The sequence below is a fragment of the Diadema antillarum genome, unplaced genomic scaffold (genome assembly GCF_040938485.1).
Source record: "Diadema antillarum isolate AM-2024a unplaced genomic scaffold, OU_Dant_1.0 seq00002636_RagTag, whole genome shotgun sequence".
In the NCBI taxonomy this organism is placed as follows: domain Eukaryota; kingdom Metazoa; phylum Echinodermata; class Echinoidea; order Diadematoida; family Diadematidae; genus Diadema; species Diadema antillarum.
In genome coordinates, this window is record NW_027273236.1 from 759 (window position 1) to 23,199 (window position 22,441).

General features: G+C 38.3%; 1 protein-coding gene across 1 annotated transcript; it reads left to right on the forward strand.

Moving 5' to 3' along the window:
- Window positions 1–613: 613 nt before the first annotated feature.
- Window positions 614–22,441, forward strand: LOC139715018 (disintegrin and metalloproteinase domain-containing protein 12-like; the record flags this gene model as incomplete). The annotated part of the gene is made up of 12 exons (XM_071626652.1): window positions 614–698; window positions 1,278–1,408; window positions 2,194–2,365; window positions 4,198–4,371; window positions 6,227–6,350; window positions 6,978–7,069; window positions 8,627–8,673; window positions 9,174–9,372; window positions 10,093–10,170; window positions 10,710–10,827; window positions 20,688–20,826; window positions 21,709–22,441. Coding segments are annotated over 12 exons (2,092 nt in total), but the record flags the coding sequence as incomplete, so codon positions are not given.

Consider the following 22,441-nt stretch of genomic DNA (forward strand, 5'->3'; position numbering starts at 1 on the left):
AACTCGAAACTCGATACTCGAAACTCGATACTCGAAACTCGAAACTCGATACTCGAAACTCGAAACTCGATACACGATACACGATACTCGAAACTCGAAACTCCAAACTCGAAACTCCAAACTCGAAACTCGAAACTCGATACTCGAAACTCGAAACTCGAAACTCGAAACTCGAAACTCGAAACTCGAAACTCGAAACTCGAAACTCGAAACTCGAAACTCGAAACTCGAAACTCGAAACTCGAAACTCGAAACTCGAAACTCGAAACTCGAAACTCGAAACTCGAAACTCGAAACTCGAAACTCGAAACTCGAAACTCGAAACTCGATGTTTAGCAACACACGTAGTAGTAGTAGTAGTAGTAGTGGTAGTAGTAGTAGTATAAAGTAGTAGTAGTAGTAGTAGTAGTAGTAGTAGTAGTAGTAGTTCTTCTTTTTTTTTGAAGAAGAAGAAGGAGTAGTAGTAGAAGCAGCAATAGTATTAAATGAGTTGTAGTTGTAGTATTTATAGCAGAAGTAGTACCTAGTAGTTTGATTTGTAGTTATTGTAGTTTTATAATAGTAGCATCAGTAGTCTGATTTCTGTCTTATTTTGACATGTTTCCTTCTGCAGGGGACAGATATTCACAGACTCCATTGTTGGGATGGCTGAACATGGTAAGATGTGTACCGAAGACAAGTCGTGTGGTGTTAGCACGGTGAGTTGATATGATTTCATTTCAGTCAGTACTTACACTCTTGTCAGTTTTTTTGCCACTTCAGAAAATGAAAATGGAGATCATCTCATCATTAGCACCTCTAGAGGTGCAATGCAGTGATATCTGTCACATACAACTGTATTAGGACCAGCTGCTTTCTAGGTTTTGATGCACAACTCTGCCTGTTATTCAAGCACTAGTGTAAAAAGGAGACATACAATGTAAAGTTGAATAAGGCACTAGAAATGTGTAGTCTAACCAGACTGGCTGGCTACCAACAAGTGTTAATACTGCAGATTTTCAGGAAGGTGAAAAAAAAAGAGTTGTGCACGACATATTTTGTAAAAGTAATGGAAAATATGTTGGCATGGTAACAGGACATTAGTTAATGTTTAGTATTCTCAGCAGTGTAGGGCTACCAGTGTAGGACTACTAGTGCAGAACTGTTAAGCGAAGGTATTATTCGTCACCGGTAATGTTTCTAGTCTTTACAGATTGTAAGCATTACTACCTGTACATGAAGTAGCAGTTATTTTAAACCATTATCATCATTTTCATAATATTTTATCTTCCCTGTAGGACCTTGAGCTTCCTTTAGCACGTCAAGCAGTCATAATCACCCATGAAATTGGCCACAATCTAGGCTTCTTCCACAACACTCCGGCCTGCACCTGTCCCGATACATCTTGCATCATGGATGAAAGTCTAGCGTGAGTTACCGTGACATCAAAGAGAGTTTCTATGGCCTGCTGGATCATCGTGTGTTTTTTCCTATTTTGTTTTGTTTAGTTGTAGCTGTTTCATGCATCATATCTTTTGACAGCACTTGAGAAAATAGCCTTCAGTTGTTGTTGTTGTTTTTGTGTATTTTGCTGAGTGATAAAAGTTTACATGATCAGAAACTCAGGGACATAGCTCTTTAATAAGATACTGAAAATGTGTGTGACTGACTTTTATTTAAACAATGTGAGTATAGTTATTGCTATATTCCTCCCGTGTTTGCTTGTTTTATGCATTAGGGATGAAATAATTTCAAAAGAAGCATGTTACAGAATATCTGAAAATATTACCTCTAAAGTTTTTGTCATATCAAGTGAACAGTAGTAATGTATGATTGCAGATTACATGGCATCAATTAGACAATCTGAGTGGTATTCATGTGATAAATGTTGCTACCATTGTAAGCTACTAATACAGGAAATGTATTTTTACAACATATCCACCTGAACATTTTCAAAAATACATTTCTGGTTATGTGAACAGTAATTGAATATCATTGTATTGTGCTATTCAGTGATTAATGGCTGCTGTAACTTTCAACTAAGCAGCTGCTACTTTGCAAGTTGAGGTCATTGCAAATTTTCTTCTTGTGAAGTCTGTTTTGCAAGGTATTGAGAGAAATGGAGGGGGTGGGAGATTGTGATTTGCATGGAATAGCTTTTAAGATGTCATCTAATTTTGTTACCCCTGGGTCAATCTTTCTTCTACCCTCCAGTGAGCCTCCGTCCACTATGTTCTCTAGCTGCACCAGGGATACCCTGGAAGACGTGCTGATGAAGGGGTATGGGGTGTGCCTCCTAGACTACCCTAAGAGCTTCTATGGAGGACCGGTTTGTGGCAACCGCTTCCTTGAGGAAGGGGAAGAGTGTGACTGTGGTACCCCTGAGGTAGGAACCTAACCTCACCCACAACCCCCCCCCCCCCAAAAAAAAAAAACAGAACAAAAAAAACAACAAAAAAAAAAACCACAACAAAAACAAACAAACAAACAAACAAACAAACAAACAAACAAACAAACAAACAAACCACAGAGACAACAAACTACAAAAAAAAAAACAAGCAGGCTGTCACTGTAATGATCAGATAGTTTGAACTTGAGGTATTCATAAAGAATCTGCCAAGTTCCATCAGGTTCTGATAAACAGAGGATTAGATGAGTATTTTAGATGGTGGTAGTCTAGATCTGTCCCTGAAGGAGTTTGTTACATCATTTCTATCCTTTGAGACCAAAATACTGCCCTCTAAAACCCAAAAGTGTGTCACCATGTGTCACATGTCACTGCAAAGCTGCTTCAGAGTTTGCAACAAAGCATTGAACGGTTGGCACACAGAAGTTCTTGTGCACAGATGTGATAGATCTTCAATTTGGACTCTTTACAGTAGAGTTTGATATATTTATTTTGTGGCCTGATATTGATGTAGTGATTATCCTACATCCAGTCTGGGGTGTGATACTTTATTTGCTGGACTGTTGGGATAAACCGGATCGGGCCTACTCAAGCATTCACAACATTTCTAATGTATGCTTTATCCTTGATGAAACCACTCATGTGTCTTAAGCTAATTTGTGTTCTTGGAGATACATGTATTCTTTAACTTTCGGTTCAAAGGCAACATCCTAGTTAGGGTTGTAGATAAACAAGATGATGATACATGTATTTAGGCCCTATATGATGTTTTGGAAAACAATGCTGTGATTACAATAGGAGATTCAGGCTTCTATCAACCTGAGATGATTTTCTGGCTAGCTTTCATCCATTCCTGTGAAGTTCAAGTGATTGCACCATTTCTCTAGCACTGCCTGCCTGTTTGTTGATCATTGGTAGAAGTTAACCCTATTCTAACTGAGCTATTTGAGACCAAGTTTTTACGGGGGGGGGGGGGGTCAATTTGATCCCCCTTTCAGATCTCGGCCGCCAATCGCGCAATCGCCGCAAAATTTTGCCTGCACATAGAGCCGGATTGCAAATACAAGATTATATGGTCATACAATAGAAACAATTTGATTTTATAGTTTTTAATAGATTAATTATGCAAATTTATGCATGAAATCATATTTTCACCTATAACTCCATTAAGAAGATTGAAGGATTGCTAAATTTTTGCTTCAGAGTTCCTCAAGACATATCAAACAATTTTCTTAGAAAAAAATAGCGCAATCAAAATCAGTTTCTTTTGTTTTGTATTGTGTTTTTAATTTCTTATGTAGTTTATTGTTTTTTCGACCTTTTGTTTTCTATTGTTTTTTGCCAAAATTTGTTGCAGGCACTTTTCCAAGCTGAGCTGATTGATTAATTTTAATGGTTAAAAGTTGAAATAATCTAATTTATATCAATTAAACAAAAAAACACAATTTGCATTGGATTTGCACACAAAATCATGAATTTGAGCTGTTTTGGGGTTGACATGCATATGCAAAACATTGCGTAACTTCAGAACGGTGTACCCGGACGTCGCAAATTTGGTCTCAAAATATGCGGAGACTTCAATGAAAAAAGTCATGAAATGCCGCGGCAAAATCTTTGCGCGTTGCGGAATCGTGGCGCAAAATGTAGGGGGGGGGGTAATTTAACCCCCCCCCCCCCCCCAGTTAGAATAGGGTTAAAGGTTGGTAAAAGCCTGAATTTCTTATTGTATGATCTCCCCAACTGATGAAAGTTTTCTGCACCAATGCTGTGATTGTAAAGATAGGTTATCTTTGCAATGTGCACTCCACCAGGAATGTGACACAAAGTGCTGCATTGCCGAGACGTGCCGTTTCCATGTCAACGCAACCTGTGCCGCTGGTCAGTGCTGTGATGAATACTGCCAAATGAAGTCTAGAGGTGCCCTGTGCCGTGATACTTTTAATGAGTGTGACTTACCAGAATACTGCACTGGGATGTCAGCAGAGGTAAGATGTGGGCACCATTTTATGAAAGTATTCAGCCCTGACAAGTTGTCAGTCTCTGACAATCACCATAGTAACAGTCAGTACCAGAGCCTTAGACACTAACACACAATCTTTTGTAGTAATTTCTTGTTGAGGAAAGTCAGCATATAGTTCACTTGCTCATTTAATACATCAGGGGGATGTTTCATAAAGTTGTTCTTAAAGTTACCAACGACTTATGAGCAACTGGTAATCAGTTCTTGTGCTGAATTATAGAAATTCCAATAAGTATTGCATATCAGAACTGATCACCAGTATCTCTTAAGTTGTTCGCAACTTTACGAACAGCTTTATGAAACAGGGCCCCCGTCGCAGTAACCTCATACATATGGTTTGTTACTGTATTTTGTTTAATACCATAGTTGATGTCACTGTTAGTCTTTCATGTGGTAGAGTAAAAAATGCATTTTCATTCAAGCCCTTTATTATTCACATGTGATTGCTTGTTTTTGTTTAAAAATATTTGTAGCATCTCAATTTCTCAATCTGTAACTGATTCTTAAATTGGCAACACATTTATTTTTTTTTAGATATAAGACTAAGGCTTTAATCTGTTTTCAAGTTTGTGCAGATTCAATGACTTCAACCAGTTCCATCAAATCTTTGCCCAGTATATGAAGTATGTAGTGAAATTCAGAGTTGCCAATTTAATAATGTCAAGATGATGATATCTGCAACAAATATCCCCAGACATGATGAGATAATGATACACACCCTCCTACAATACCTTTTATTTCTACTGAGTGAGGACATTGGCCTGTAAATTTGTTTTCTTTTAATGATAAACCCCAGCAGAAATATAGTGTTGTAGTTCTTTCCATAGCCCATACCTTTTTGTGTGTGAGGTGACCTTTTGAAAAATAAGTTATATTCAAGCTTCTGCCATGTGCAGTGAAGTGCACACTCATGAAAAGATCTGTGACATATGTATATGTGCATAGGTTGATAAAATCCACTTTAAAAGTTTTTCTAAAAGAAAAAAAAAGTCAACAAGGTTCCCTTCTAAATTAAGTAGACGTAGATTGATAGATAAGTGGTAGTATGTTGAGATGTTCATGTCTTGCAGTCAAAAGACTGCTTTGTATGAAGACAACTAAAATTCTTGTGACTACTATACAAATATACTTGGCCTTGAGAGTTTCTTGTTAAAACTATGGGCAGAGGTGACTCCAAACTAGTACTATTCACTGAGGGGCGCAGCCCCGAAGTGAATAGTACCAGTTTGGAGTCACCGAGGCCCATAGTTTTAACAAGAAACTCGAAACTAGGCAAAGTATATTTGTTTTATATTTTGGATCAAAAATTTGAATAAAAAGTGAAAATCATTTCATATAGGCCCTAGGCTTAGCCGCACTGCGGCGGCAGCACAGCGCCTGCAATACGCAACAGTGCGAGAGATCGGAAATTGAAAAACGTAGTAGCCGTGGCACCGCCAGAGTTGCCCGTCGCATGTATCCAAGCGCTCGTATGGCTGCTGCAAACCTGAACACTAGAATTCGGGACCAGACGCGGACGGGTACACTTGATTGTAAAGAAGGGTGATTGTGACATCATTTTGCAAATAGGATACTATTTGCAAAATGTCGTCATAAAAGTGACGTCATTTTGCAAATAGCACTTCATGGAGCGTCAAACACACCAACACTCTAAAATAGTTCAAAATACCTACAATCACGTGAAGCTCTTTTAACCAATCAATGGAAGACAAATTTTTGATCCAAAATATAATAAGAGATATACCTACTATCGGTGTGGAGAAGAGCCTATTTCCCTTGAAGTGAAATTTGTTTTGTTTTTTGTGTGATTGACTTTGCAGTGCCCAGGTAACGTCTATTTGCAGAATGGAGAGAAGTGTTTAGGAGATGCTAATGCTCGCTGCTTCAATGGAAAGTGTCTGAGCTACCAACGCCAGTGTGAGGATGTATGGGGCAAACGAACAAGTGAGACCAAGGATTCTAAAATCTCAAATTAGATATATTAAGAAGTCAATCTTTTTCTCAATCTAATTTTGGATTGGGCCCTCACCTCAATCTTATAGATTAATTTCCAATCTAAGGAATTTAGAGAGTACAACTGTAGTATTTCTTAGTTTAAAAAAAACAACAACTAGTCCCTATTTATCTATAACAGCTGATAACAAAGTATCATCCAACAAGAAATATTCTCTCTCAGTCCAAACTTCTGTTGTACACCCCCACAATATAAACACAGTTTTACGGCGCAAGATCTTTTCAACTGGCAGCAGCAGAGTTATGGAACAAATTACCCATGTATCTCAAGCAAACCGACACAGTAGATGATTTTAAGCATTTTTTTGAAAACACATCTTTTTAACGTGTCCGTGGACAAGGCTTAACACTGTACAATGTTTGTCTCAGCTCTGTCTCTTTTCGTCTTGTTTTGCCTCCTCTCTCTCTCTCTTTCTCATGTTTTTTTCCCATTTTTTAATAGTTCCTTCAATGTTCATAGAGACACTAATCTTTTTGGTGTGATATGTGCTGTATGAATACGGTTAATTATTATCATTATTATTATTATTATTGTTATTGTGTTTCTTTCTCCATCAGGTGTACGGGTTGGAATTGATCAGTGTTTTGACCTCAACAGACAGGGCAGCCATTTTGGCAGCTGTGGAGAATCTGATGAGGACCCATGTCCTATACCGTGAGTGTCTCTAGGGGGCTGCAGAGGGATATGTTTTGTTTTTGTTGTTGTATTGGGGTGGGAATTCTTTTTTTTTTAATAGATATAAATAGTGAGAGCAGCTGTGCAACCCTATGAAGGATACCAGGTGTCAGAAATTGTTATGTGATGGTTGTTGGATATTCAAAGAAAATCAAGGGTGAGGTATTATATCACCATAAAATGTCTCAGTTTATAATGGTGTTTATTGGATTAGAATGGCCACAGATGAAGTTGTTTCAGTCAGATATGAAGTCATTGATGACATCAGATTTAGCTTCATTACATACAAGGTGTGAGCTATTATCTCCTCTCTTATACAAGGTAGTGCTAGGTACTCCAGCCCCAGGCATCTCATCAATTGGAGATTTCTCCATCTGGACCCCTAGCAAGCTGGATACACTGATCACATGAGCATGCACACAATACTGTAAAAGTGGAAATTTTCACGGTGTTGAAATTTCCACGCATTTCGCACAACCAGAAGCTAGCGTGAAAATGAAAGCACGCAAATATTTTTGCATGCCATATGTTCCTGTGCATGATGTCTTGATTTGCAGAATTTAAAACAATCGAAACTCTTCTTACCTGGCCAAACACAAAAAATTAGTGGCGCGAAAATATCCACTTTTACAGTATCGTGTGCTGTCAGCAGTGTGAGGCATGATGTTCTTAGCAGTTAGGATCTAGTTCTAGGATTATAGATGCTCTTGTGCTATCTTAGCCGTGTGTTTGAACATATGTGCATGACAAAACCAAAGTTTAATGGAGTCGAGTTTTGGTACAAAACTAAAGTACAGCAGCAGAAAGTGAAATTTGAAGTGGGAGAGAGTATCTCTTTAATAATTAAGTAGAAGACACATCTAGTAACGTTAGAGTGGGAGAAATTTGAACTCAATTGTGAGTGTGGGAGAGTTAGTGTCTCTGCTGTGGTGGGAGGGCACTTCAGTCACTTTGAATTAAGAGCGTATGATTTTATTACCCCCTGTATTATTTTACAATCCCTGGTAACACTCAAACTGTGATTGATTCTGACCAGATAATAATCAGTTTATGATAGTTGGGTGTGGGTATAGAAATAGATTGGCAGTCTGGAAGTGTCTATGTTCTCACTGACTGGGTACTGACCAGGTTGAATGGCTTTTGTCACAATCTTTGTCATAATGCTTTGAGTAATTAAAATGAGTAAGGTCTACATAGGAAATGTATACCTTAACAAAGATGGCAAATACCAGTCTGCTGCTATAAACTGATAGATTCTGATTCTTTGAATAGTTCAGATCTCTGCAACTAATTTGTTTCAGAAGCTTGTGTTTGATCGTTCCTTGAATTGTGTTGCCGTGCAAGGTTGTGTTATCACTTGTTCGCAGTAGAAAGTGAAAGTTTATATTTTTTGCAGTAATTCATGCCAGCGTATCAAACAATGAATGCTTAGATAGTAAGTGAAGATTTGAAAGTCATGATGTGAATTACCCACAAGCTGCTGTGTATATAAAAATCTTGCAAGTGATGGTTCGTCTGCTTTCTATGTTACAGGAAGCAAGATCCCAATGGCCCATGCTACAAGGCATGCCTACCACAGTGAGTGCAAAATTATAATGCATCAGTTTGAGGGATTACACCTATTACCATACAATTAACCGTACAAAGCAGCCATTCAATTCTGTCTCTGATATTTTGTTGATCTGTTTCTAGTTTTGCTCTTTGAAGTTTGAGTCATTCACAAGACGGATTTATATGATTCTATATTTAGATTCTTCTTCGTCTTCTTCTTCTTCTTCTTTGTCTTCATCTTCTTCTTCATAGTGTATCATCACTATTATTTTTGTTGTTATTATTAGTATTACTGTTCTTATATAGATTTTTTTATTAGTGTTATTAGCATTATTATTATTGTCAGAAATATTATCATAATCATCATCATCAGTATGTTTGAAAGTGTAACAATAGCTGGTAGATCAGCAAATCATCAATATTAAGATTATCATCATTAGTTTTTATTGTGGGCATAACTTACACTTTCATTATTACCGTTTGAGCATAATTCATTCATCTCTTGTACCTCCTCTCTGATTGTCTAGGAATGTGAAGTGTGGTCGTCTGATGTGTGAAAACGTCCCGTCCAGACCGGTGCTGAGCGGCATCGCCAGGATTGCCACTGGGGAGGCGACGGATGCCTGGGGCCGGCGGCACGACTGCAAGTCAGCGTCATTTGACTTCGGGGAAGATGTCCCAGACCCGGGCTATGTTGCCGAGGGAACGCTCTGTGCAGAGGGAAAGGTGAAGGGAATAAATCCCTCAGTTTACCCAACTACTGTGAAACGAGGGACGTTAGCGTGCATGTGAATTTTGGGGATTTCACGAGAGCCAAGAGTCGCGAAATTAAAATGCATGTGAAAGCTCTTGTCTACGCTATATGCATTGAATGTTAGAGGCAACTCGGGGAAAGAGACCGTCAGCCCCAATTCGTGAAAATTTCATGCTGCAAAAATATTGCGTATGATCACATTTTAAAGTGATGGATAGTTTTGATGATTTACAGTAAAGGATTGAATAGTGATATGATGCCAAGTAAAAAAAACAAAGGCAAAATTGTGAGATGAAAAAGGAAAAGGAGAGTGAAGTAGTTGATGAAAACTTATAAATACAACAGAAGAAGAAGAACAGAATGTGTATGCTACAAGCTTGTGCACATTTTTTGCTGTTTGTACAGACAAAAGGAAATATTTCAACCATAATTTCTTAAAGTATGTGCAACTCTTTCGTGGTAGATAAGTTTTGGTGTAGAAGTATATACTATTTTTTGATACGCTCAGGAAATTTTATGAATCAGACAGTCTTGTGGCAGAAGAGAACTTGTGGATCCAATATTTCCTATATTTAAATTGATAACTTGCCCTGCATAGGTTAGCCTCTCTGAATATTGTGTAACAAAATAATGTAATCCTGTGTGGATATATCGATATGCAATGTAGATTTGAAACTTTATTTTCTCTGCAGATCTGTGTGGACTTCAAGTGCCAGAACATGAGTGCAGCTGGTGTGAGATCATGCCCGTACAACTGCCACAACCATGGGGTAAGTTTACATAAACTAAATCTATACCATAGGTGAATGTGCTTGGACCATGTCCCCATCACTGCTAAAAGAGAGGATTTCATCCCCCTTTCCTGCAAGCATAGGGTGCTGCAGTGTGTCCAGACCTTGTTTCTACCATTAACCACAGCCACAGGGTAAAATGTATTCATCTTTGTTCCTACCACTACCACTGTCATGGGGTAACTGATCTCCTAGTTCATCTCCACTACCACTATACCAAGGGGTAACTGTTTCTTTTTAGCTTTTTCCTATCGCTACCTTGACAGTAAGAATAAAGAAATGCATTGTTTTGATATGCAGCAATCCTACACAAATAAAGTCTTGAAACATTTTTGTTGTTGACTCCTTTTGCAGTCCCAGGTGCTGCTAAGAATTGAGTGTCAGTATTGGCTGTAATTGAAATATTTTAGATGATTTCCAAGAACTGGATATATTAGCTGTTGATAATCTGATGTGATTCACGCACCAGCATTGATATATTGCTTATGAAGTAATGCTGATATTTCTTCTCCTTGTAGGTTTGTAATAGTAAGAATCATTGTCACTGTGACCAGGGCTGGGCCCCGCCTCTTTGTGACACCGTTGGATACGGGGGAAGTATCGACTCAGGCCCCGCCTCTCCCCCTGATCCATCTGGTAAGGGTGAAATCTCAACTCTCTTCCCAAGTCATATATGTCCATCAGTTATTTTTGTTGCTGTTGTATTCAGTGCATAGGTTTTGCAGTTTAAATCTCTCTGTGTAGAAAAGAAAAAAAAAAATATATATATACACATACATATGTGCGTGCGGTCTTGATAGGAGGCAATTTTTAAATCAAATCCTGATTATTTTTTTAATGCAGAAAGTACTAAGCCAAATGGTTGAATGCAGTTTTGTGTTTGTTGCATAAGTCTTCTTATATGCCTGTGCCTCATACTGTTTTATCAAAGTCAAAAGAAGGTTTTTGTGAATCCCTTCATTTGTTGTGTGTGATGTCAGTGTTTGGTTTTTGTATGTAGGGTCCTTATTGAACCATGTGCACCAATGCTCATTTCATGACATTTGTTTCTTTGTTTTGTGTCTGTGTTTTTCAAAAAATCATTGTCTGTCTTACTGCATCAAATCCTGTAAATAAAGTGATGAATACATCTATGTTCAACATTTTTAAGTTACTTGATTTTTTTTTTTGGTATAAATGCAAAATATAGGAGGATAGATTTGATTAAATAAATCGTCCTTTTCAATTATGTATTCCCTACCATGCTGACTCAATTACAGTATGGGTATACAATATACAAACTACATGTGCCCATCATTTGTCATTTCCCTTAGATTTTGCCAAACAAATTGAAATGAAAAAAAAAAAAAAATATATATATATATATGTTTATCAAAAGATTTAGGTGTTGAGGTAGTGTGTGTAGGATGTATATTGCTATGTCAGCTGATTATTCCAGCATTCATGTACACCTGTGATGCCACATTGTGTGTTCTGACCCATACTGTACCCTTCCTCTTTGACCCATGGCTCTAACCTTTGACCCCTGACCCTTGCTGGTCACTTGGTACAGTCCTTATCACAACTGTAACCACTCGTGGGGTATCCCACCATGTCAGTACCGCTCCTGTATCTATGGGTGAGTAAGGGTGCATGGCATCAAGAGCAATCATCCCCTGAAACAACAACAACAACAACAGAATTAATAATGAGTAACTCTTCTCCACCGGTGGTAACATCCTCTCACCCAACCCCATTCCATTCCATTTCCCATCCTGGTAACATGAAGGAGTTGGCACTGGAATCGATTCATTTCAAATTAATGAAGAAAGAATACGGAGGCCACGCATCTACCTTAATTGAAATTGACTTTCCCCACCCCCCAACTGATCATCTCCCAGCCTATCCCCACCCAAGTCTTTCCATAGCCCAGGCTATCCCTACCCCCATTCAGTCTTTCCATCTCTCAGGCTATTCCAACCCCAGTCTTTCTATCTCCCATGCTTACCCCACCCCCAATGTCTCCATCTGCCAGGCTATCCACACCACAGTCATTCCATCCCCAGCCTATCCCCCCCCCCAGTCTTTCCATCCCCAGGCTTTCCCCCACCCCCAGTATCTCCATCTTCCATGCTTACCTCACCTCCAGTCTTTCCATCTATTAGGCTGTCCCCACCCCTAGATTTTCCCCAACTGTAGTTTGTCCACTTCCCAGGCTATCCCCACCCCAGTCTATCTATCCCCCATGCTCACCCCCAGTATCTCCCATCTTCCAGGCTTTCCCCTCCGAGTCCCCCAGTCTGTCCATCTCATAGGTCCCCCTCCCCCCCCCCCCCCCCATTTAGTCTTTTTATCTCTCAGGCTTTCCCAACCCCAGATTTTCCCCACCCCCAGTCTTTCACTCTCAGGCTATCCCCACCCCAGTCTGTCTATCTCCCATGCTTACCCCACCCCCAGTATCTCCATCTTCCAGGCTTTTCCCACCCTCATTCTTTCCATCCCCAGGCTTTCCCCACCCCCATTCTGTCTTTCCATGTCCCAGTCTTTCCCAACCACAATCTGTCCATCTCCTAGCCCCCCCCCCCATTCAGTCTGTTCATCTCCCAGGCTATCCCCACCCCCATTATCTTCATATCCCAGGCTTCTCCTCCCCCAGTCTGTCCATCTCATAGGTTTTCCCCACCCCCATGCAGTCTTTTTATCTCTCAGGCTTTCCCCACCCCCAGATTTTGCCCACCCGTAGTCTGTCCACTTCCCAGGCTTTCCCTACCCCAGGCTAAGACAGCAAGGCAATGAGGATGATGTTTCTTCATCGTCTCAAGTCTCTTACGGTGCCTTAACCTTACATTTCATTGATACTCTGTATCTGATCATTGGTGCATTCCCTCTCAACATCCCCTTCTACTCATCATGATCATGCCCCCCTCCCCCTTAGCTCCCCACCCCTCCCTCAAAAAGAAAGAAGAAAATGAAAGCCCTCAGTCAGTTTGATAGAAAATTAATTGATTTTGGCCCATAGTGCATCAATATTGAAAGTAGCATGGACTGTGATTGTGAACCAGTGTATGTCTGTACAGCAAGCCAAGCTCACTCACAATTGAATTCATCTCACTTTAGTGCCTTCTAGAAGATATGTTTCAATTTGATTTTCTAAGCCTGGTTTGTTTTGATAAATGTTATGCTATCTTATCCAGTCTTCTTGTGTTTCTGTTGCATGATAGCATGACATCGCACCATTTTGCTCACCTTCTTTAAAGTAGAGAATAAAGAAGTTGCATGGGAATCTTGTATTTTATGTTTAAAGGACATGTCCACCTTCATATACATATGAATTGTGTGAATGCAGCAATATTAATAGAACACATCAGTGAAAGTTTAAGGAGAAATCAGACAGTCCGTTCAAAAGTTATGAATTTTTTAAGTATCTGCGCAGTCATTGCTGGATGAGAAGACTACTACAGTGTATGATGTCACATACTAGAACAATATAAGGAAAATTCAAAGAGAATTTCACAAAATTTTATTTTTTTGAAAAAAATGCACATTTCCTCGACTCATCCTGATGTATGTTAAAGGTGATATCATTCCCCCTTCCTTATGAATGAGATAAGTCAAGTGTTCTTTTATTATGCAAGAAAATTGAAAATATGTTGCTTTTTGGGGGGTATTTTTTGTATCGTTCTACATGGGACATCACAAGCTGTAGTAGTGTTCTCGTCCAGCAGTGACTGAGCAGAAACTTTAAAAATTCATAACTTTTGAAAAGATAGTTGGATTTTCCTCAAACTCTCAATGATGTGCTCTACTAATATTGCTGCATTCACTCAATCCACATGTCTATGAAGGCAAACTTGTCCTTTAAACAAATGTCTCAACTGTTTTGAGTGCACTATCTTGACTGAGAGACCTCCAGATTTCTCACCACCCTCAGTATACATGTCACTACTCAAGACGGAAACATCCTTGAATCTATTTGATCTCAAGCTTGTGAAATTCAAAATTCAAAATTCAAACCTTCAAACAACTCGTAAATTTAAAATAGTGCCAGCATTATTCAAAGTGCGCTTAGTCAGAAGCACAGATCATGTAAAACGAGGAATATTCGCATGCATTTTGATTTCATAAATGTCATGAGAGCCAAGATTCGTGAAATTAAAATGCATGTGGAAGTTCTTGTCCACACTGTAAGCATTGAATGTTAGAGGCAACTCGCGAAAATTTCATGCCGCGAAAAAATCGTGTTTTACAGATAATCATTTCAAAAACAGACTTATTCTTCAGCTATTTTGTAGTTAAAGGACAAGTTCACCTTCATAAACATAAGGATTGAGAGAATGCAACAATAATAGTAGAACACATCAGTGAAAGTTTGACGAAAATTGGACAATCGATGCAAAAGTTATGAATTTTTTAAATTTTTGTGTTGGAACCGCTGGATGAGGAGACTACTACAGCTTGTGAGTCATATGCGTACAACAGTGTAAAGAAAATGTAAAAGAAAATTCAACATATTTTCACTTTTCTCGCATAATAAAGGAGCTCTTGACTTGACTCTTTCTAAAGGCAGGGGGAATAATATTACCCATAACATTTGTCGGTAACGAGTCAGGGGAATGTGTATTTTTTTCAAAAGATGGAATTTTGTGAAATTCTCTTTATATTTTCCTTATATTGTTGTACGCATGTGACATCTAAGTTATTCATACACTGCAGTAGTCTTCTCATCCAGCGGTTACTGCACAAAAACTTCAAAAATTCATAACTTTTGAACGGATTGTCTGATTTTCCTCAAACTTTCACTGATGTGTTCTACTAATATTGCTACATTCTCTCAATCCTTATGTTTATGAAGGTGAACTTGTCCTTTAAACTTTCTAAAATATACTAATTTCACATTTGAACTTTAAGAGTCACAGTTCTTCAACCCTGTTTGTCGGTGTAAATACTGAATTCATATTCACACTTCATGTGATTTAGTGGCTAACATTCAAATCCAATTCAAATTCCCCTAGCCAAAAAAGCCAAAAACAAAATATATTTTTATGGAAACCTGGTAAATTTACTGTTTTTAACTATCATCATAAGTGCGATATCATTTCACTGTTCCATGTTAGCTCAGTGCAAATTTACTTTTTTCATACTTAACAATCATTACATTTTCACTTAGTAACTGAATAAATGTTACTATAAAAATGAAATGTAAAGAGCTATTGTTTGTAGCTACATTTGGTAATTGTTGATTGTAAAAAAATGACTCAATGTTTGACCCATTCTAGCTCATTCTTTATATCTACTATGTATGGAGCATGATCAATTGTGTGATCCTTGGCATCATCTTTAATACTGTATCCTTGATATGACCCCTTTTCTTTACCAATAACCCAGTATAATTGAAATATCATATTAAAGATATGGTATAGCTTTTGTTGAGATTCATCATTAAAAAAAAGTAAAACAAAGTGGTCCTGATGAAAGGTGGGACACACCATTTGTTATGACCTCTTTGTTTGTGGATATCTCAAGCATTTCAAAACTGATTTTTATCAAATAAACTTTTAATTCCTCGTAGAATTGTATGCTCTTTAATATTTTATAGAAATGGTTTCTCATTATCTTACAAAAGGTTAAAATCTGAATCCCCATCTCAGCCAAAACTATACCATCCCTTTAATTGTGATGCGACATTTGCTCCTGCGACAATTGCTTCAGTCGTATTTTCTCCTGGGACTTAGGGTTAGGGTTAGGATTGTGATAGGGTTTTAGGCTTGGTCTGATGTGAAGATTAGGATTTAGGTTACGGTTACGGTTATGTTTGTTGGTAGAATTTGTGTTTGGCTTTGTGCGCAGATATTTAATGGGAGCAGTTGTCACAGGAGCAAGTGTCATGGAACCCCCTTTAATTCATGAAGACAGACATCTTTATCTCCATAAACTAATGTTGTCGTAATTGAGATGTGATCTTGATTTTAATCTCATATATCTAAAATAAGGAAGTGGAATGATCTATTTCCATGGATGAATTTGCAAGAGCATGGTGAGCATCATTAATGTAATGCTACAAAGGAAAACAAAAACAACCACTCAAACATCTCCTTTTTAGTAAAGTACTGTCATGACTCTTGTTCTTATAAACCTAAACAATCATCCATATGAATCACAAAGCAGTAGTAGTGGAAAGGAAGAAAGTCATGTGAATTGAAAAGGATCACCTATGATAAATTAAACTTTGAGAGTAGTAGTCACTTACTTCATATACTTCCCTGATTAGCCCAGATTCTAGCATTCTTTGATGCAAGGATGCTTCTGTGGTACTGAGTAGGAGTATTAAACTGTGGTCATATTGAAATATCCCTGATATCTTTTATTCCTCCCTTGTGTTACATTTCTTCTTGCTTGCCTGAAGTCCCAACTGAAGAAAGCCATAATAAAACAGAGAATCAACCAGGAGGGTTGCCGAGTGGTGAGACTTACATGCCACAAGCAAAAGAGAGCGTTTTCTCTATCTTTTTTCCTTTTGTTTCTTGCCGAACCTCGATGCATGCAGCTTACATTTTTTCTTTATCTGTCATTGATGTCCATCTTTAACCCGTTGAGGATGAGCTGATTTTGCTACAACACGCATTTCCCATAGACACCTGCCCGAGTACACTCGGAACTCGTTCTCAACGGGTTAAGGGAAATCTTTCTCCTGAGTTCCATAATTGCACCGTCATCATCAACCATGCTGCATTTCTGGGTGTGCAGACATTTTACCTAATTCAATTTTCCTCATTTCTGACAATGATACTGTGACACTGACATTTGCAAGCTGTGCTTTTCTTTTCTTTTTTTTTTTTTTTTTTGGTCTGCTAATTTTTTGCCAGTCATTTTGGTTTTACTTTATTGTGCGACCAATGTTTGCTTTCACCTGATATTACTTTTTTTTTTCTGCCAGAGCAATTGTTGAAAAAGAAAAATTGACCTCACATCCACTGGTTTAGAATTCATCCCATGTCTGATAAAACTAAGTTTACGATGAAGAATTGCGTTGCTCTCTAATTTCACTAGACTCATTTCAGACATGTTGTCATTTTCATTCTTTATCATTGGCCCTACTTCCTTGAAAAGTTTTCTTTCTTCTTTTCTTTTTTGTCACAATTTTATGTTACGACCAGAAACAATTTTTGTGTGTATCCATGTAAAGACCTCTGACCCTGCCTCCCCTTCCTTCCCCCGTCATGAAATAAGATGGAAATATCAAATGCAAACTCTTCTTTATACTTGAATCAGAATAACTTATTTCCAGTGCATCAGGCAAAAGAAATTTTAGGATGTTGTAGAACTAAACTGTGTGAGTTGAATGTGTGCATCATTGAAATATATGAACATAATTTTGTTCCCATGAATTTTTTTCTTTTGTATAGTATAAATTTTTACTTATGTATCAGTCCGTGTAAAAACCTTACTGTTTGTATCAAGAGTTATATTTGTTTTACCTGCATAAAGATATTGTAAGAGTGAAAAGTGATCAAGTGTTTAAAGATGATATAAAGGTTTGGTACCTCAAAAGTTTCCCTGAGTTTCCTTGTCTTAGTTTGTGTTTCAGGTTAAAGTACCGCTCATATAACTAACACTGTGAGACTTACTCGCCCCCAAAGTGCTCTCATGTCTTAGTAATCATGCAATAATGGTTTCGTACAATACATGTACATTGATTATCGCGGTACCGCGTCGAGTCAAACTAACGGCTCGTTCGAATTTTTCAGAGCCCGCTGTGCTCTGGTACGAAACCATTATTGCATGATTGCTAATGTCTCTATGTAAACATTAGCATTATGATCTTTTATATATTGCATCCATGTAATATGTATGCCTTCTGATGTCTCATGAGTCTCTTTGCAAGCTTGTTGACAGATAATGAAATGACATCTTCTACATGGTAGAGGGCTCAGCTTTCACCACTGAATTTTCAAGGCATTTTTTAATCGGACTGTCTAATCGGTATCTGCTGATATAATCTTAATATGCAGCGCCCTCAATACTTGGGGTTCAGCCAATTAAGCAATTAGTATGTGCTGCTTTGTTTTCCTTGTCACACTATATTTTACTGGCTTTGGGAATGAATGAAGGACACTTCGACTTAATGAAATCATTTGGAGCTTTTTACGTCATTCTCTATGTCTTGTAAGATTGGAAAATTAAATGCATCAAATGCAGCTGTTATCAGGGACAATTGTTTGTTCCCCACAGGTACATGTATATGTCCCAAGCCAAACTTGATGAGCACTGGGCTTGACCACCGAACTAAAACATAGTGGAATGCGTGTTCACCCAGGAAATACGCAGCCACCAAAACTTGCTACCACTGCCATTTTGTTAGGTCAATTTTTCCTTATATGGAGTGCGGGCTGTGTCTCCGAAGCGCAAGACCATTATCATGTACAAACGTGCATTGTTACGTCATAATCACTAGCCACTGGACGGCGTACTCTTGCTTGCGCGCGTACCAGTGGCCCAGTCTGACCGCGCCTAAGCGTGCACTCCATATAAGGAAAAATTGACCGAACAAGATGGCGACGCAACATGGTAATTTGGCTGCACGGTCTCGTGTATGTTGGGAATAGGGACACGCATTCCACTATGTTTTAGTTCGGTGGGCTTGACCCTCTGTTGGTGTTAGCGCCCTCTAGTGACCACTGTGATGGGGAAAGGTCTCACATCTGTATAAAATACACAAACATACCCAAAAGGCCTTTCCTATTTGGTCGCCAAATAAAGCAACTTGTATCATTTTAAGCAATGGATTTGCAAAGCTCTTTTTTTTCTGCTCAAACTCCTGCACTGGGTCCTTTGAGTTAGACTACATGCCGTCTCACTCAGAAATTGTCAGCATTTTGGTGTTTCTACGCTAATTAAAAAAGTAATCCCTCAGAATGTTTGTACGAGACATTTCTAACACTCATATTGTATGCTCTTGGTGAAGAAGTTTTCCCTCGTCAAGCGCAGCTAAAAAGTTTGCTTAAAACTCATAGGACTCATCTGTAATGAATCTTCTTTCTAATTTGTTTTAGTATGTTCGATATGGTGTTGTGAAGAGGCAAGGGTAAATCCGTGTGGTTTATAGGTGTGAGACCTTCATTGCTGTGTATTCCAGCTTAGGAGCATACTGCTGTGTTCTATATATAACTGTATTTGGTTTGTCTTTGAGCTCTGCAAATTTCTGCTCTGCTTGTTGCCAAGATGCAAAATATTTTGATATGCGCACCTTGTAATAATTATGCTAACGATGATGTTTGAATAAATTGCCATAATTTTTATATTACGGGCAATCTCGTCTTTTTTCTCAGTAGCCTTAATTTGTATGGAAAAAGACAAGTTACCATCTGAATAGGCTAGCTTATGCACAAGTATGCACTTCTAAAGTTGATACATGTATGTTCAGTTCATGATGGTGAGTTACTGGTTTTCAAGAAAGGACAAGCATTTAGTACTGAAGCAAGCCTGATTTCAGCTTTCAGAAGCTATTCCGTGACTAATGTTATTAAGAGCAATATTTTGCATAGTGTCTTACATGGCCTGATATGTTTTGGTGATTCCTCAGCCAGTAAAGCAAACAACAAAGAAATATTTAATGTTAACATATTTTAGTGAATCCTTGTAAATCCAAAATCCAAAGACGTAACTCTAAGAATTATGCTAGTTTAAAGACTGCACAAATATGTATGTGTGTGGTTTTTACCTTATTTGTCAGCAAAGTGTATAATGGTTGAATACTCATTGTCTTTGAATGTTTTCAGTGGCTTTTTCATCAAACCTGATTTTTTTTTTCTGTTTTATGGTAATAACTTTAATACTTCATTTGTTAAATCAAATGGATGTTTTTCAATATCCCATATCTGTCATTGGATTGTTTTCCAACATCTCAAATAATGTCGTGTTAATATAAGAAATGTCCCCACACTAGTAAAATGTTCATATCAAAATTAGAATTTGTAGACTTATTTCTTTACCTTTTTTGTTTTGTTTTGGCTCATTAAGGGTATGGAATAACTTCATGTCATCATTCCTTTTGTTCCAGATTCAGTTTTTAACTGTCACATATAAAATCTAAATGCATTTTATCATTGTCTGATTTGATAACTGAAATTTGATTTCTTGTGTCACTGGATTTTTCTATAACACCTATAATTTGTTTTATTAATTGACCATCTAAAAAATGACACTAATTGATGTCAGATTAAACAAATTGAAATTGTTGTAAAGATATTATTATAGATATTTCTTAAATTAGAGCTGTAATTCCTATTTGCAAAACAACATGCAGTACAGAATTTGGTACCATAATTTGGTACATCGAATTGCTTTCATTTAAGTTTTCAATATGAAAATTGATGTTCCTACAAATCAACTCTGTCCACTCAGAAAATTCTGGAAGCTTTTAAGAATATTTTGATGTGCTTACGAGTGTTTCTCCTGCTCATATTTTGAGGACAGCTTTTTAATGCCATTGATACTGTTTTCTGTCTCCCACTCTGTAGGCGTGTCCAATGGTGTCTTGGCAGGTATCCTCATCTTCTTCCTCTTGGTCCTCCCCCTCATCGCTCTTGGTGTCATTCTATACTGCAAACGCCAGAAGCTTCTGCAGATGTTTCAGAAAAGCAAGGAGCCAAATTCTGGGTAAGGATTGTTTTCTTCATGTTATATCTTTTTTGATTACCAGTAATATCTTCCCCCTCCCCTTTTTTTGGCAATATGAAATAAGAGATATGGGGGAGAGGGCGGTATTAAGAAAAACGGCGAATAAGAGTCTTGTTCAATCAATGGAATTATGATGTATGAGACTTTTGTTTTCTAATATACTGTATGTATTTTGTGCGATTAAGCAGCATTGATGTGTCTGATTAAGTTGATCGAGGTCAATCTTTTATTGTATGACTTATTTTGTATGGTTGCAGGTCTTTGTACAAGTCTCTTCGTATGTGTATGTGGATTTATATAAACTCTTTCTTTGCATGTATGAATTTATGAGATCAAGCAGCGTGAGTGGAAAACTAGCTGTAATTTTTTGTGAGTATTTGTGTCATTGTGAATATGATGTTGTTAGCAAACAAAATTTGAATAGGGAATACAAAAATGAAATTTGTCTTTATTAGATTTTGAGCAATTTGGTAGATTTATGAACTTTTCCTGTGCATCCATATGTCATTGGCATTTTTTGGCATCTCTCCCTTTTGGAGATTTTCTTGCTTTTCTCCTATGTTTTGTCACGGAAGTGTCATATCACTCATCTGTGAGATTAAAAAAATATATATTTTTACAACTCTTCATTCTTTGTTCACAAAAATTTGGGATGATACAGGTTACTTGTTTATTTCAGACAGTATGAAGAGCATATCTGGGAGCAAGTTATTATGCAGTTGATTTCCGCCCAATCTTTGTGAAGTAGATTGCTATCTCAAAAGTAGAAGCATTTCTGTCAGACATTGTAAGAACTGTGAACTCTATACTATGGAAGCTAAGTTGGTCCCTTTGTATACCATTTTTATTTTCCAGGAGCAGGCATGGCTCATATGTGAACAAGAGATATGTCAGCAGCAACGGAACTTCCAGTAAGAATATTGTTCGTACTCCATCCATCCGTGCCTCACCACCTACTATTGAGCATATACCAAACAGTAGCACTGGATCTGTGGTGCATGACATTCATCCCTTGGTTCCTACCGTTCCAGACGTGAAGTACAAGCCAGTCCCTACCCAGCAGCCGTTAAAGCCAAGTGCTCCACCCCCAAGCCGCCCCACAGGACCACCCAGCCGGCCAAAGGGTGCGGTCTCTCGCCCCACTGCACCACCAACCGATCCTGCAGTCAAGGCACTGCTTCCCAAGTCTAAACCCACGACACGTTCACACAGCTTCAATTTGCCTGCCACTATTGAGAACCAATCTGGCAAAGCACCGCTGAGACCTGCCCCGCCTTTGAAACGTCCACCTTCGGTCCATGAGACCAAGACTCCTGAAAACGGCATAGCTGGTGCCAGAGCTGCCCTGAAGCCAGTTCCACGCTCCAGACCCAACTTTAATGCTAACAACTCCATAAACAATGACTGGAGGAAAGGTGGAGATCGCATCACTAAAGATGGAGGTATGGATGAGGAGGTGGAGGAGGAGCCCTTTACTGCCAACAAACCATCAGTCCCCAAAAAGCCTTCTACACCAAGGAAACCACCCATGCTGCCAAGTCGTCCTCCACTCCGCACCCAGAGTCTGAGGGCGCCGAGTGCGATGCAGCGGTGA